Below are 17,301 nucleotides of genomic sequence, written 5' to 3' on the forward strand. Positions count from 1 at the left end.
TTTTCCCAGTGATTCAATAAAGAAATAAACTATTAAAAAATAAATAAAAAAATAAAAGAAAAAAAAAGTTTTATATTTTCATTTTATATATATGAAAATATATATCCATATATTTTCATATATATATAAATGCAGATTGTTTTTTATTTTTTTAATATTCAATGTAATCTTTTATTATGAAGATCTGTGTCTTCAGTTCTGGAAAGTGATATACCATTTTTCTGAATATTGAGTATCCTTTAGTTAAAACATCTCGATAATTTGTCTTTTCTTATAACTGATCCTTTATCTTTTCAAATATTTGACTATTTGCCTCCATGTTGTGGATAAAGCCATCTGTCCTCGCTTCCATGTCACTAACTTTTGTATCTGTCATTTCCGATCCAGGATTTATCTCTCATTTTTCCTGTTTCCTTGCATGATTAGATAGGAAATGGTCATGTTGTGTGCACACTTTCCAGTGATAACAGAGAGGACTGGAATTTCCTGCTGGCAGTTCTATCATAGCGGATGATGGTGTGTGGCCATAGTTTCCCTCCTCTCCTCTGTGGTATGGAAGCATCTCTAAGACTGCTTCTATTCTTGCTCTTGTTATCTGGGCTTGGCCGCCCAGACTGCAGCTGTCAGGAAGCAGAGGTTCTGGCTTCTTCTCACCTGGCTAGTCCTGTCGTTTAGCTAGAACACTTTAGATGTCACTGCCACCTTCTGCTCATAGGCTCTCTAGCTTGTCCTTAAATGGCAGCTTTTTCTTACGATTTTCCAGCTTCTCCTATCTCAGAATTTATTCAGTACTACAGTTTCTGATTGAGATTTCCTATTTACAGATTTCGTAACAGCTTCGAAAATCAGTCTACTGATGTCATCTTTTTCTGTGTATCTACAGTCCACATTTGATATTATTTCTCTATATTTGATGGTATTTGGAGGCCATATCAACATTGGTCCATCTATAATCTTAAAAATTTATATCTGCTGTTGCATCCCTTTGAACATTTCCTGGAAGCTTCAGAACAACCTCTGGCATTTTTGTTTAGTTTTGGAATGCTTTGGGTTTTTTTTTTCTATTTTGTTTACAATAAGGTGAATGAGACCAGTTGTAGTTACTGTAGTTAAGTGATTAAGTTTACAATAAATTTGTCATTCCACTGCGATTTAGGAGAGAAAATAGTCCTTCATTTTGGTATCTCTCTGATTGTGATCTGAATGTGAAACCATTGTGTTGTAAGATAAAGAAAGATTTCACAAAGATATTTGAGTACAGTACTGACTGGCACCATGCAGCTAGCAAATTACAATGTCTTCTCTCCTTATATGAATGTATTGGGCTACTTTAAGTTCCTATTTTTTGGAAATGTTATCTGAACCTCTATAGCTCCTTCATGATGTGACTTTATCTTACAGTACTGTTCCAGTTTTAAGTGAGAATATCATGCCACTCTCAGAAGATTCTTTGATACATTTCACACCCACACCTGCAGAAAATGGTTCTGTTTTAAAGGTAAGAATACTTTGATTCTTTACAATTTCTCCAAAGACCATACTGAGTTGAATCATGTGATGTACCAGGATACTAATGATTTCTAATTGACACCAGAACTTAAGTTATGAGAAAAGTGGGCCACATCTCCCAAAGGGATTACATAATTTTTTTTGTTTAGTTTTTTAAATTTGGGGACTATCTGGAAATGCTCAAGATTTATTCCTGGCTCTGTGCTCAGGAATCACTCCTGGTAGGGCTCAAGGAGCCATATGCAGTGCTGGTTCCAGGTTAAAGGTAAAGGTAAAGGTAAAGGCCCTCCCGTTGATCGTCGATTTGCTCGAGCGGGCCCAGTAACATCTCCATTGGAGACTTTGTTGTTACTGTGTCTGGCATATCGAGGTTGACTGCCTGTAAAGCAAAAACCTTGCCCACTGTACTATTCTCCAGCCTTGGACCACAGAACCTAAAATTTTTTTTTTTTTTTTTTTTTGCTTTTCAGGTCACACCCAGCAATGCACAGGGGTTACTCCTGGCTCTGTGCTCAGGAATTACCCCTGGCGGTGCTCAGGGGACCATATGGGATACTAGGAATCAAACCCGGGTTGGCCGCATGCAAGGCAAACGCCCTATCCTCTGTGCTATTGCTCCAGCCCCTAAAAAATTTTTTTAATTAACTTTATCATATATCAGTAGTAAATATTTGATTTGTATGCCTATTTTATATTAACCCAGACTTATTTAAAAATTTCTTAGGCACAAGGGATCATGAATGGAACATTTTTTTTTTACTTTTTGGGTCACACCCAGCAATGCTCAGGGGTTACTCCTGGCTTTGCACTCAGGAATTACTCCTGGCAGTGCTCAGGGGACCATATGGGATGCCGGGGATTGAACCTGAGTCGGCCGTGTACAAGGCAAACGCCCTACTCGCAGTGCTATCGCTCCGGCCCGAAATGAAACATTTTTAAGCCCTGCTCTAAATGATAATCATATTGGCAACTCCCTCACAAGAGTATCCCAGGGTTTTGTTTGTTTGTTTTTTAATGTTTGAATTTGGGGGTTTCGGTTGGTCTTTGTATTTTTAGTGGGGTTTTTTTGGATGCTGGCTATGTTTTCCTAGTGTCTGAAAGAGTACATGGCATGTACTAGGCACTAAATAAATATCTACCAGTTAAAATAAACTTTCTGAAGTAACCGGAACCTATCACTGATTATGTTGCAAAATAACTAGCTCGTCCCAAATCCTGCTTTTCCTGTATCCTCTTGCCACACACGTACCAATTAAGAAATCACAGAAACTCAGTTCATTGCCCAGTGAATGTTTTTATTTGCGAGTTAAATAAAAAAAATTATCTTTACAAATGAGCATGTATTATGTTGTTCTTTAATAGGCACAATTATTGTAGAAACTAACCAATTATTTCATAATAAAGAAATTAACTGTAGTTCCAAGACCCAGATTGTGCATAATATTTAGGAGTATAATTTTCAGACTTTTGGATTTAAAGAAACCTAACCTGAATGCCTTCAATCAAGAAGCAGCCTTTCTGCTAATTAAAAATCCAAAACAATAGAAATAGTGGTATCTGTAATCACTGAAATTGTTAAGATAATCTGAAAATATTTTTGGAACAGGGGATATGTAATTCAAATATTTACTGCAAACATAGTATGTAACAAATAAATACTAAGTTTTGAAAATTCAAATATGAATGAATCATGGTGTTCACAAACTATTGGGGGTACTAGCCCAGGACATAAGTTGGAAAAATGGTGAGAAGGAGAAGCTATAAGAAAAGCCATTTTTATTCATATTTGGAAACATGATCACAAGAGTTACTGTGCCCTGAAGGTAGAAGTGAACATAGGTCGAGGTACAGAGGTCATGAGCAGGATTCGAGCTCTATCCCCAGATGGCCTCCTCTGCATCACTGGTAAGCCCCAGAGGACTCTTCCTCTCCATGCATTGCCCTGAGTTCTGCCAGGGTGGCCCTAGTGTCCCCAGCACTGCTGGGCTGGGGCAGCACCACCACCTCAGACCTCTTCTTTGAACCAGTGGCCATTTGGCCAAGTAGCCCTCCGTAGGCTTCCGTAGGCCTCCGTAGGCCAAGTAGGCTTCCTTATCACTGCTGGGGAGGTTTCCCCTAAAATGAATATATACAAATGAAGGACTTTGTTGTTTCTGTTGTTATGTACTCAGCCCTAGATATTATTTTTCTTATTTCCAGATGAGAATTTTGTCTTCGTTAAAAAAAATTTCTATATCCCTCCCCCACCATGAATGTACATTTACAGACTTATGTTCTTCAAAAGATAACTTCAGATATAATTACACAAAGCATTGGTCAACATTTATGGGGAGGTAAGGGAAATATATACTGTAGGCTTTCGCAGACAGAAAAGCAAAGGACTTGTCCTCATGTATCTGGATAAAGAACAATTAGAATTTAGGCATTTCCTTTACGTATTGTCTCCTGTGCTGTACTTTTTATGTATCCTGTCAGTTCTAGGAACTGGGATCTAGGACAGTCTAAATATTACTAATACTACTGCTTTTGTGTCACCAAGAAAAATAGCAAAATTAAAAAGCACATAACTGGGGCTGGAGAGATAGCACAGTGGTTAGGGCATTTGCCTTGCACGTGGCCGACCCGGGTTCAACTCCCAGCATACCATATGGTTCCCTGAGCACCTCCAGGAGTAACCCCTGTGCATCGCTAGGTGTGACCTGAAAAAAAGCAAAAAAAAGCACATAACTTTTTCAAGTTTTTATTTCAACCTAATTCTGGTTATTTGTGAATTTGCTGATAGCTTTGATTCTAGAGTGTCTCTGTTTAACAGTAACCACCAGACACACCTGGGTCAAAAGGATAAATTGGGAAGTTATGAAAAATTGCACTGTGATGAGAAATAGACCGTGTAACAACATATACTTTATCTTTCATAGGATGCTACAGATGAATTGGATGCCTTGCTTTTATCTCTAACTGAGAATCTAATTGATCATACAGTCACACCTCAGGTAAATATAATATTGCCAAATGAAAAGAAATTTCTCTTTTGAAAAAATATCCTGATTCATTTTTTTCACCATGCAACAGTTCAAAACCGTTTTCTGTTTTGTTCTGCTTTTTAGGAGGGGTCACAGCGAGTGGTATTCTGGGCTTACTCTGGCTCTGCGCTCAGGGATCACTCCCTACAGGGCTCAGGGATCATATAAAGTGCCACTGAAACCAGGTTGGCCACGTGGAAGGCGGGTGCCCTATCCCCTGTATTATTCCTTCAGGCCTCCTGTTAATCCATTTCTTATCTGTTCTGTCAATAATTGTTTTAAGGATATATTTTTGATCATATACGTTGAGAATGTGCTGTGAGATATATGTATCTTACTGGTAATTATACCTTCTTGACTTTAGCACTTAAAAAATTCTTCTTTGGAGACCGGAAAGAAATTAGAACAAGTAATTAACTGAGTTCAATCCCTAGTACCTTATATGGTCCTCAGACCCCACCATGAGTAGTCCTCAAGCACAGAAATGAGAGTAATCCTTCATCCCAGTCAGATTTGGCATGAGTGCCACCCCGCCCAGGCCTGCCCTAATCTATCTTTGCCATCTTTTCCCCCTTTCGGTTGATACAAAAAACAGCAACCCTAACTTTAAGGTGTTTTTTTAAAGGAGATGTTGCCTAGTGTATAGTTTTCTGTTCCTTTTATTTTTAGCCTTTCCATGTATCCGTTGATTTTACTTATTTGTTTTGAAGCCACACCTGTTGGTATTTGGAGAACCATGCTGTGTTGGGAATCAAATCAGGCTCTCACATGTATAGCCTGGTGAGCTATTCTCCCTGGCATATCCATTGAATATTTATTTACTTAGGGTCACACTCAGGGATGCTCAGAATACTATGCAATACCAGGGATTGAACAAAGTGCCAGGTTCCAGAACAAAGCATGCATTCCAGCCTATGAGCCATCTCCTGACCCCTATTTTTTTGGCTTTATTATTTTATTTTTGTTTAGGTTTGTGGCCACACCTGTTGGTGCTCAGGATGTACTCCTGGCTCTGCACTCAGGGATTGCTCCTGGCAGTGCTCACAGGACCATATAGGGTACGGGGGATCAAACCAGGTTCGCTGTGAGCAGGGCAAGTGCCTTACCTGCTGTGCTACCTCTCTGCCCCCTGTACTTTGGTATTAAATAAACCCTTTATGAGTAATATTTTGCTGGTTCTTGATTCTCTCTTTTTTTCACCATTTCCTGTGGTAAAAGTACATTTTCAGAATTTTGGTGGAGAAGTTATACTTTTTTTTTTTTTTTTTTTGCTTTTTGGGTCACACCCGGCGATGCACAGGAGTTACTCCTGGTTCATGCACTCAGGAATTACTCCTGGCCATGCTCAGGGGACCATATGGAATGCTGGGAATCGAACCCGGGTTGGGCCGCGTGCAAGGCAAATGCCCTGCCCACTGTTCTATCACTCCAGCCCCTGTATTTTTATTCTTTTGGTGGATTTTTTTTAAAAGAAATTAAGACCAGGATTTATATCGTGTTTTTAAAATAAGAACCTAGGGGCTGGAGCAATAGCACAGCGGGTAGGGCGTTTGCCTTGCACGTGGCCTATCGGGGTTCGATTCCCAGCATCCCATATGGTCCCTGGAGCACCGCCAGGAGTAATTCCTGAGTAAAGAGCCAGGAGTAACCCCTGTGCATCGCTGGGTGTGACCCAAAAAGCAAAACCAAACCAAAGCAAAACAAAAAGAACCTAACACCACCACCAGGTCAAGTAATAGTCTAAGCCTCTATAAAAATAAGGTAATTTTGATTATAATTCTACATTTATTAGTGGGATCTAGAAAATTAAACATTATAAAGAATGTAACAAGTGCCCTGTGAATCAGGAGCAGTATGGGTGTTTTTATTGCTGTTTTCTCCATGCATGATAATTAGAGAATGACCTGTATATAAGCAGATTTTTTTTTCTATATAAGCAGTTTTTTTTGTGTGTGTACTTCCTTTGCACTATTCACTTGGATTAGTCGCAACCATTGTTTAAGGTACTATCAAGAAAGCCATGATTATTTGTAATGAACTGAAATTTTAGAAAATAAATGGTCAATTAGGGATTTTTTTTTCTTGTTTTTTGGGTTTTTTTTTTCTTGTTTTTTGTTTTTCTTTTTGGGTCACACCCAGCTATGTACAGGAGTTACTCCTGGTTCATGCACTCAGGAATTACTCCTGGCGGTGCTCAGGGGGACTATATGGGATGCTGGGAATTGAACCTAGGTCGGCTGCATGCAAGGCAAACGCCCTACCGGCTGTGCTATTGCTCCAGCCCCTCAATTAGTTATTAAGGGTAGTAGAAATCCTATTAAATAAATTGTAAGTAGTAGAATTTTGGAAATAGTAGCACTGTAGCACTATCCTCCCAGTGTTCATCAATTTGCTCAAGCAGGCACCAGTAACATCTCCATTGTGAGACTTGTTACTGTTTTTGGTATATCGAATACGCCACGGGGAGCTTGCCAGTCTCTGCCATGCAGGCGGAATACTTTCGGTAGCTTAGCAGGCTCTCCAAGAGGGATGGGGAAATCAAACCCAGGTCGGCATGTGCAAGGCAAATGCCCTATCCGCTGTGCTATTGCTCCAGCCATTTGAGAATGGTAAGATTTTTTTATTTTTTTGTTTTGCTTTTTAGCCAAACCCGGCGATGCTCAGGTGTTACTCCTGGTCGTACACTCAGGAACTACTCCTGGCAGTGCTCAGGAGACTATTTGGGATGTCTGGGATTGAACTCAGGTTGATCATATGCAAGACAAACACTACCCACTGTACTATCTCTCTGGCCCCAAGGAGTAGTATGATTTTAGAGTAAGATAATGTCAAGAGAGACTGGAGAGATAGAACAGAGGGTAGGTTTACTTGCCTTGCATTCGGCCAACCCAGGTTCAATCCCTGGCATCCCATATGGTCCCCCGAGGCTGTCATGAGTGATTTCTAAGTGCAGAGCTGGGAGTAAAGTATGAGCATCGTTGGGTGTGGCCCAAAACAGACAGACAATAAAAAAATAGTGTCTAGATGATGACAGTTTCCTAAATGTCTTTAAAGCACATGTGTTATAAAAAGAATTCATCTCAACTGAACCCATTAAAAACTGCAGCCCCTCCCATTTCCTCAATAACAGTGCATTTCATAGAGAGCATTATAATCGTGAAAATTAATGTGTAGTTTTTTTCTAGGTATCTTCAGCATCCATGATAACACCCCGATGGATTGTACCAGTAAGTTTATGATTCTACAATTTTTGTTTCAGACATTCAGAGTAAGGCCTTAAGGCTCCTATTCTTCCCTAAAGACACGGTGTAGTAACAGAGCTGTGCTAGTAGAATTCAGTGGATCCAAACTAGTGATTTAATCTTTTCTATGTGCAAATGCTCAAGGACAAAAATTTAAAAAGAAAAAAACAAAAACTGAGGTGAAGGGTGACAAAACAGACAAAACCAACCAAGAGCACCAGATTCATCTTTTTCATGCCTCAGTCAGTATGGAAGGGGACTCAGAGCTGAAGTGCTAATGGTGGCGGGAGGTGTCTCCGCTGCTCAGACATGCCATGTGTTTCCCACAGCAGAGCAATGTCCTTCGTAATGGTCTTGCTGGCAGTGCACCGTCCTCGGCAGGGAAGGAACCGCATGGCCACAGGGATGCCGTCTCCCTCATCTCTCCCCCAGCGCCATTCCTGGTGGATGCTGTGACGAGGTGAGGGAATGAGTATGACTGAACATCTGAACCGTCTTCTCCACTTTAAAGACTCTCCTTAATGACTAAAAGACACACAGTTTTCTTTTGTTTCTGGGGGGGGGGTCACACCTGTCTGTGCACTGGGGTTGCTTTTGGCTCATGCACTCAGGAGTTAACTCCTGGCGGTTCTCGGGGACCATATGGGATGCTAGGAATTGAACCCAGGTCGGACGCCTGCATGGCAAATGCCCTACCCACTGTGCTATTGCTCCAGCCAACAATTTTCTTTTTTCAAAATTTCATTGATTTGTATGTTATTTTAGGTAATAAGGTTGCAGGATTGTTAAAGCTTCTGGTATTGGTGTAGTTATTTCATACTGCAGCACCAAGGTGCCCACGAGCCTCGCCCAGGTCTGTGTCACCTCCAGTTCAGCGTTCACTTTCCCGCAACGATCCCCTCATTATTTGTTGATGACCAGTTATGGGTTTTGTGCCTACACTGACCTCCCTTGATACTACCTATGTCCTTGAGAACTTACACTTATTTTCTCTTAAAAGACACAGAAGTTTTCACCACATTTACAATTGGGGTTAAGTTGGTTTGATGAGGGAAAATTGAACAGCTTCTCAATTGAATGTCTTAAACAAAAAATAGACACAACCATCGATCAGCTTAACTATGAACAAACATTGCAGCGTACAATAGATTGTTTCCATGTTTTCCTTGCATGGACATACAGTTGAACTGAGAATGTGTGACAAGTGGTTTCTTACTACTTTGCCATTTAAGAAATGTAGCTTGGTCAGGGAATCTGTCCAAGAGCACACAGGAGGCTGGAACCAGGGGGTGGTGATGGTCTCCTCAGGCAAGTCTCTGCTCGCTTCCTGCAGCCTGTCCCAGTCAGTGCTCAAAGAAAACGAAAAGGGAAAGGAATTTCTGTGAATTGAATGGTCACTTCCCCGATTAGAAGAATATTCATTCTAGTTTTTGACTTCCCAGCAAATGAAGGATTCTTTTTACTCAGAATAGAAAGGACTCTATTTCACCTCTTTTAACACCTTTACATGCTATACTTATAGAGCACTTAAAAATTAAGATTTGGTTATATTAATGTCATTGACAAGAAATATTCACCCTTGTTCAACAAAAGACCTCATTTTGTTAACAAACACATTAGCTGTCTTTTAATTTCCTTTTAGAAATGTCGCAAGTTTATATTGTTTTTCAAACTGCCACCATAGCAAGCCTACAAATATTTATTCACCAGTATGAAATCCCTAAGGAGTGTTCATATGATGTCTCATCTAATTTTACAGTATCATCTTTGCTTTGGCCACTCTGAATTTGGACTCTTTGTCACCCAGAATATGATATTGCTTCTCTGACTGTGTCAGGGAAAATCCTCTCTTTTAATCCATGAAGGAGTGCTCAGAGCAAGAGCCTCAGAACTTCTTTGTGCACTGTGAAGTATTGTGCAGAAACAATCAAGTAGAGGAAGTTAGCGCAAGATATTAAAGAGATTAATCATAACCATAACTGTATTAGTCACCTATTTCTGAGTAAAAGGTTATCACAAACTTTGGCAACTTTAATCAGCACACATTAGAAGCTCATTGCTGTGGGTCAGAGGACCACACGCAGTCTAACCGCTGCCCTGCTTCTGAGTCCCTCCCAGGACTGCACTGGATGGTCCCCAGTCATGGTTGCTGGTAAATTCCGTTTCTGAAGAATAGTTGAACTGATGACCTTAGATTTGGGTAACAGTCCAGAGGCTCTGCTCTTCGTGCTGGTCCTGTGAGTCTCCTCAGTATAATTGCTTACTCATTAAAGTGAGCAGGCCAAGAAGCAGTAGAATCTGCCAGGAACTTGGAAGTCCGAAGTTGTTATACTCTAATCCCAGAAGTGCTAGCCTTGGACAGAGACTGTAGTAGCAGGACCTGCCGTATCCCACAGGAGGTGATGGCATGAGACTGGAAGTGCCAGGAGGTGGAGCACACTGGGGCATCATCTTAGAGTCTTTCCATTGTAAAAATGGTTAGCAAGAGAGTGTCAGGCGTATGCTCTGTGGCACTCATCACAACCTGCGATGTGTACTCTCTCTCTCACATACCCACCTTTCATTTCTCTATTTTACTTACTAAAAACAAAAAGGCTTAACTCCTAGAGATCAAGCCCCCTTGGTGGTCAGTGGTTGGAAGGATATCCAAAGAGGCTTTCAGAATGCCAGTAATGGTCTGCTCCTTACCCACCTGCTGATTCAAAGGTGTGTTCAGTTTGCAAAAAGTTTTCTGGCTGGGAAGTCCTTATTCTTGTGCTTTTCTGTTTTGTGTTCAGAAATATTGCAAAATTTATATTATTTTTCAAATTACATTACATTTTGAATTGTCTCCTCTTATCTCTGTTATAATCAGTAGGATATTTTTTAAACTATGTCTGGGTCCCATCTCTACAGAGTCAGAACACCCAAAGGTGTTCTCCATGTAAAATTTTGTGGCAGAGAACCTCAGTCAGTTTCAAAAGTGGCTGAAACATCGAAGCCTAAAAAGGAGTAGGGATGGAAATTGCAGAAATAAAAAGCAAGTCTGTCCTCATTGCAGTATCCTGGAATGACTCAGGAATTGGAAGTCTTTGTGGAAATAGGGATTCAAGATGAAGCTGAGAATGTGAGGCCTGGTTGAATCTGCTTTCAGACCACCCCCCCCACCCCTTGCCCCCACCCCACACTGCCTTGCTTAGTAGCATTTCTGCAGCAACCTGACAGGCCAGTGAGGCTTTGGGCTTACGAGTTTCTGTTTCTAGAGTAAAGCTCCAAGCTAAAACCAGGGAAGCTGACTTCTTTAAGTCTTCACACTGCAGAGTGAGATCTCTTACCATCCTTTCTTTCCACAACTTCCAGAATGCTGTTGGCCAAGTGTCTCCATGCGAAATCAGTCAAGCATTTTTTTCTGGAGAAACACTGTCGAAAGAGAAAAAGCATACAGAGTCCAACATTAGCCCTGAAAAAATTGCCAGGAATCTGCCTGACGGCCCAGCCTGGAAGCTCATTAGCCAATAAGTTTGCACACATGCACACAGCTTCCAAACTTCACTCGTTACCAGGACTGGGGAGCTCCCTCCCAAGTGGTACTCAGGAGGCCCAAGGGCTCCTTCTAGTGATTCTTGTGGCTCCGTGTGAGGGCCTGAGGAGGTGATGCTGGTTTTTATCCAGGCCACCATGGTAGCTTCCGGGGCCTCCAGAGCCATACCCAGCATGCTTGGAGGCCTGAGTTCTACCCAGCGATGTTCCCGACAGTGCCTGCGGGGGATAGTGTGTGGTGCTAAGATTAAACCAGAGTATCTACTTGCAAGGAATGAGCCTAAACAACTCTACTAACTCTCTGGCCCCTTACAGTGCTTCACTGAGATATGAGTAGGCTCCTTTGCTCTTAAATATGATGAAAGCCAATGTTTCTAAGATGCCTGAGGAATGCCCCTAACAACAAGTAAACTAAGAAAGGAGTAAATAAAGGCAAGAGCAGCAAAAACATTACAAGAGGTAGAATTGTGAGAGGAGTCTCCATCCATATAACAATAACAGTATTTTTTCCACTTTTCTTTTTTTATTGAATTACCATGAGATATAGTTACAAAGCTTTCATGTTTGAGTTTCAGTCATACAATGATCGAACACCCATCCCTCCACCAGTGCACATTTCCCACCAACAGTGTCCCCAGTATTTTTCCTGACACCCCCACCGAACCCTACCCCTGCCTCTATGGCAGGTGCTTCTTATTCTCTCTCTACTTTTGGGCATTATGGTTTGCAATACAGATACTGAGAAGCCGCCATGTTTGATCCTTTGTCCACTTTCAGCACACATCTCCCATCCTGAACAATCCCTCCAACCATCACTGACTTAGAGATCCTTTCTCTATCCCAGCTGCCTTCTCCCCCAGCTCATCAGGCAGGCTTCCAACCGTGGCGCAATTTTCCAGACCCTGTCTTTGCTGTCCTTGGGTGTTAGTCTCATATTATGATATTTTCTATTCCACAAATGAGTGCAGTCTTTCTATGTCTGTCCCTCTCTTTCTGACTCATTTCACTTAGCATGATACTCTCCATGACCGTCCACTTATAAGCAAATTTCATGACTTTATCTTTCCTAACAGCTGCATAGTATTCCATTTTGTAGATCTACCATAGTTTCTTTAACCAGTTGTCCAATAACAGTATTTTTAAAGAAAAATAACAGAAAATAGTATCCTTAGAAATTATTAACCATGGGCTGGAGTTGATAGCACAGCGGGTAGGGTGTTTGCCTTGCACACGGCCTACCTGGGTTCTATTCCCAGCATCCCATATGGTCCCCTGAGCACTGCCAGGAGTAATTCCTGAGTGCATGAGCCAGGAGTGACCCTGTGCATCTCCAAATGTGATCCAAAAAGCAAAAAAAAAAAAAAAAATTATTAACCTTGTGGAAAATAAAATCATGACAGTGTGGACTGAAAAAAAATCTCCAAAAGAAATCTCCAAAAAAAAAAAAAAGATGAAAAGTAGGAGAGAAAAGAAAATTGGAGGATTTATCTACAAAGTTCAGTATTTGAATCATCAGAAAGGACAGCAGAGGAGATAAAAATGTAAATATTATCAAAGAAAGGAATAGAGGTTTTCTGCATTTTTTTAAACAGTACCCAGTGCCAGAGACTAGAGATAGACAGGACTAAGAAACAGATAACTTCAGATTATGAAAGATAAGAAAGGATCTAAGTCTGCAGAGGGGGGATAAGTCCTTATAGGGTCCAGAGGCATGGCTTAGAGGCCTGGAGCACATGTTTTACGTGTGGGAGGTCTGGATTTTGTTCCTGGCACCCCATGAACCTCCAGCACTTCTGAGAGTGAACCCTGATCACTGAGCCGGGAGTAGCCTCTGGACACCCTCCTGGGATGGCCCCCAAACAAAAACAAACACAAAGAAAGAAAGCTTACATTCTGAGAGTTGGTCGTCTGAATTATAGCAGTCTGTTCTAAATACAGTTACCCAGCACAAGCGAGCAGGAAACAGGGCCTTCAGAATTCTAGAGGAGAAATTTCACCTTGAGTTTTATATCTACACAATTAATGAAGTGAGATAAAAAATGAAGTGAGATTAAAGGATGGGTGTTAGAACATTTTAGACTCTGCACTTCCTCCGCAAGCTTCTTACTGGAAAATGAGTGAGTTCAAGACCAAGTGATTTGCCAAGATAGGATGGTGTCAGACCCAGAAAACGGGTGTAGGAATTTGCCAGGAGAATTGGAAGGGGAAGTCTTCCAGGGTCGCAGAATCTAGAAAGATCCTGTGCAGATCTAAAGAGGGGGGCAGATGGTTGGAAGCCTTCCTAAGTGCTGGGAAGAGCAGTTGAGATAGAGATGGGGCCATCATGACAGTTATGGAAGGGATCATGGACGGGAGATGTGTGCTGAAAGTGGGTAAAGAACCAAACATGATGGCCTGATGGCCTCTCGGTGTCTGTATTGCAGACCATAATGGTCACAGAGGGCGTGGGGGTGGGGGGAGAAGAGTGGGTGGGGAGGGAGGGGAAGAGGGAGAGAGAGAAGAGAGAGAGAGAGAGAGAGAGAGAGAGAGAGAGAGAGAGAGAGAGTAAAAGTGCCTTCCTTGGAGGCAGGCAGGGGCTGGGTGGGGGAGTGGCAGGAGGAGTATAGGGATAGGGGATATTGGTGGTGGGAAATATACATTGGTGGAAGGATGGGTGTTGGAACATTGTATGACTGAAATTCAATCACAAAATCTTTGTAACTTTATCTCACAGTGATTCCATTTAAAAAATAAAAATAAAGAGGGGGACAGCGTTCCAGGAAGGATATTGCCAAGAAAAACACACAAACTTGTGACCCGCCTTAATTTCTCTTGAATGCCATGTTTGAGAGTCACCATCCTGTCTGTGCATCTAGAGCATACTAGAAATAAGTGCCGAGGGGCCAGAGCGGTGGGTAGGGTATTTGCCTTTTGTGTGACCAACCTGGATTCTATCCTAGGCATCCCACTGGGGAAGGGAAGGGCAGGGCAGGGCCAGTGATCACTTCATGAATCAGTGAAGGGCTGCAGTGCTGTGACATATAAGGCCCACTCCTCACCCCAGCAGAGACTCTTGGCCTGCCCTGTGGTTCCCATACAGCTCAAACAAGCAGACCATCTGGGACCAGCAGCCGGCCATCCATCCGCGCTCTGCAAAGCAAGACAGAGCAGCCCACTTCTTACGCCTGAGTGCATTGCTCTCAGGCTCAGCATTCAATCGTCCTAGATACTCCTAACTCATTCATAAATAGTTGTGTGATATATTTGAATTCAAGACAGCAGAGGAAACTGGTATCTTCAGGTTTCATGTCCAGGTGAAATAAACGTTCCTTATCAAGAAAACTCCCTTCCTTCCATGGACTACCTTATCGCTAAATCAGATGGTGCTGCATATTTTTTGAAGTCTGTAATCGGCGTGCTCTGGGCACTTCCTGTGGAGCAATGCATGTGGCCACCCTCGAGAGGGCCGCGTTGAATGACCCAGTCTTTCTTCCTTTCAGTTCTGCTCCAGCTTTGGCTGAAGAAGTCGTCTCGAAGCCGAAGTGTTTACTGACCACAGAGCTCTGAGGGACTGCCTCCCCCACCCCGCCTGGAACTGGAACGCCAGCACCCTCCCGCAGCTCATCCTGCAATCACTTTCTCCTTAGGGAAACGTGGTGGATTTAGGAGCCTGTTTTTGTAAAAAGCTCACCTAGATTTGGCTTCAGCTGCATGACAGAAAGCAGTTTACGTTTTCCGTCCAACTGGAAGGGTTTAATTACTCCACATTTTTGCCACAGTGAGGGAATATAGTCTTTTACTTTCTACAATTTTAGCGCGGTTACCGTTTCTAAAAAGAAGGGAATCTGTTTTGGTCGCTTCCTCTTCAAACTCTTGGTGCCATCTAGTGGCCATTACTGTTGACAGTGCCTCTGCAGCAAGGCCCCACTGGGATGGGGGGAAGTGGGGGTGGGGGGGCACCTTTTCCTCCTTGAATGTTTCTTCTCTGTCTAGTGTCGGTTTTGGGGTCCTTGATCTGAATGCCAGTTAGAGAAATCGCACTTTCCAGAAGTCACTATTCAAGAAATTCACAAGGACGCTTTATTAAGAGCAAGCCTCTTCTCCCTGCCCCTCCCTGGCTCCCCCCCCCCCATCATATTTATAGTACTAAAGAGAAGTTTAAGACACATTGAGTTTTAAGGTATTCCCCCATAATTTTGACGGTATTAGTACTCGCTGTGTCCACACTTAAAGTTTACACCAAAGTAAGAGAAAACCTTGAGAAGAGCTATTAATGGAAGCATTAATGACCCTTCCTCTCCTTGTCACCCCTGCCTTCCCATAGAAAGCATTTGCATGCACACACAGATTTCACTAACTTTCCAGCCAGGAAGGAAAATGGTGAGTTTCAGAGACCTTGAACCTTTTTTTCCTCGACGCTTCTGCACTTTTTCCTGAACCAGATGGGGAATGGGCCGTTCTAGACTCTGGTGCTGAAGGAACAGCTGAGAGGCTTGCAGGGCTTGTCCTTACTCCTCAGGGGACCAAAGTGGATGGACATAAGTTTCATTTCCTTTGACATACGCTGAGTACATTTGAGGCTTGTAAACTCTGGAGGGGAAAAGAAAAAACAAAACAAACCCCTGAAAACAAAGCTATCAGAACAGAAAAAGAGAATTAGTGTGGAAAATTTGGTTTCTTGAGCACCTTCCCTGTCTGAAATGAAACACAACATACTGAAAGAGCTCACTCACATCTGTTTGTCAGGAGTTTCGTGTTCATTTTGGAGATTGAAAAATCTCTATAGAATTTCCCCCTCCCTTTTGAACTGTACCAAAAAAAAATCCTGGATGTTAGAGTGGTAAATATACATGCTCATTCTAGAAAACAGAAAGAAAGCAGACAAATTGCTACCTGCAGTCTTAACACCCAGGAAAGCAGTTTTTGTTTTAAAGCCTTAGAAATGCGTAAGTCTCAGTTGCTATGGGAAAGGAAGAGCGGAAGGCTGTGTGGATAAAGCTGTTGCTAATCCCTGTTATCAAGGACTAACTTAAAGCTGTGCCCCCTGGAATTTGTTTCTGCTTTTTCTGCCCTGTTGTGTGCATGGAATTGAGTTGATTTACACTCCTAGGCGCAGAAGAACATCCAGTTTTATGATCTTTGAAGCCCCGTGGTTTGGGGCCTCCCTGGGCTCCCTCTAGCATAATCATCCTCGGGCAAACACACACGGCCTCTGACTGGAAAGCTCAGGAATTTTAATCTTGTGCTGTTTCCCAGGGAGCTGTGAGGACTGGAAACCACTTCTACACAAAACAGTTTTGCTGAAGTGAAGAAAGTTGGCACTTCTTGCTGGCTGCCTCTCCTTCGCTATTGTTCTAACCTAGTGAAGCTCATTGGAGGAACTCTTGCCAGGTTTTAATTGTAAAACAGATTTTCTCATGGCTGTGACACCTAGCACCAGGGGCTTGACCCAGGACAGTTTTGGACTGGATGTTCCGTTTTCAGTGTCCTGTCCACCCTCGCGGGCACAGCACTGTGAAGTTGTACATCTTTAAATCCAAGTAGCTAAAGCCTCGCTGACCTAGAAAGCCTCCATTTCCCATCCGGTTAAGAAGGTAGCACTGCCCTCACCCCAAACGTTCTAAAATTTAGGAATGAAGTGATTGAAAATATTCAGTAGCCATTCTGTCTTCAAGTTCCTGCTCTTGCCGGGTCCACTGTGGATAGGGTCTTTCTGAAGATTCCCTTGAATCTCATTGTAATGAAAATTCATCTCATGGCCTGATCTGAAGTAGGGAATTCAGGAATGAATGGGCCAAGGGTCCATCAGCTCCGGTGGATTAATACATGTCAGGTGTGGCTCAGAGGTCGCACGCTTGCCTGGCACGTGTGGGGCCCCGAGGTAGCTCTGAGACACCATGCACACAACCTGTCTAAAGTTCTGGTTGTTTCTGCAGTTGGTAGCACCCCAGATTGTGCCCACACTCCCCTTAGCTATAAGGTGGTGGGTGGGGCAGGCCCTGAGGATCTCTGTGAATGTGTCTTCGGGT

The 17,301-nt window shown here is 42.5% G+C and overlaps 1 protein-coding gene across 1 annotated transcript in view; it reads left to right on the forward strand.

The window, feature by feature from the left end:
* Positions 1-16,831, forward strand: part of EPB41L5 (erythrocyte membrane protein band 4.1 like 5) — a 138,102-nt gene extending 121,271 nt beyond the window's left edge. Inside the window, exons 21-25 of the mRNA XM_056117671.1 lie at positions 1,402-1,498; positions 4,428-4,502; positions 7,718-7,759; positions 8,104-8,234; positions 14,773-16,831. Of these exons, the coding sequence (XP_055973646.1) occupies positions 1,402-1,498; positions 4,428-4,502; positions 7,718-7,759; positions 8,104-8,234; positions 14,773-14,839 (412 nt within the window). The 3' untranslated portion in view covers positions 14,840-16,831. The remainder of the gene's footprint in view (positions 1-1,401; positions 1,499-4,427; positions 4,503-7,717; positions 7,760-8,103; positions 8,235-14,772) is intronic.
* The last annotated feature ends 470 nt before the right edge of the window (positions 16,832-17,301 follow it).

The sequence above is a fragment of the Sorex fumeus genome, unplaced genomic scaffold (genome assembly GCF_029834395.1).
Source record: "Sorex fumeus unplaced genomic scaffold, SorFum_2.1 ptg000035l, whole genome shotgun sequence".
Lineage (NCBI taxonomy): Eukaryota > Metazoa > Chordata > Mammalia > Eulipotyphla > Soricidae > Sorex > Sorex fumeus.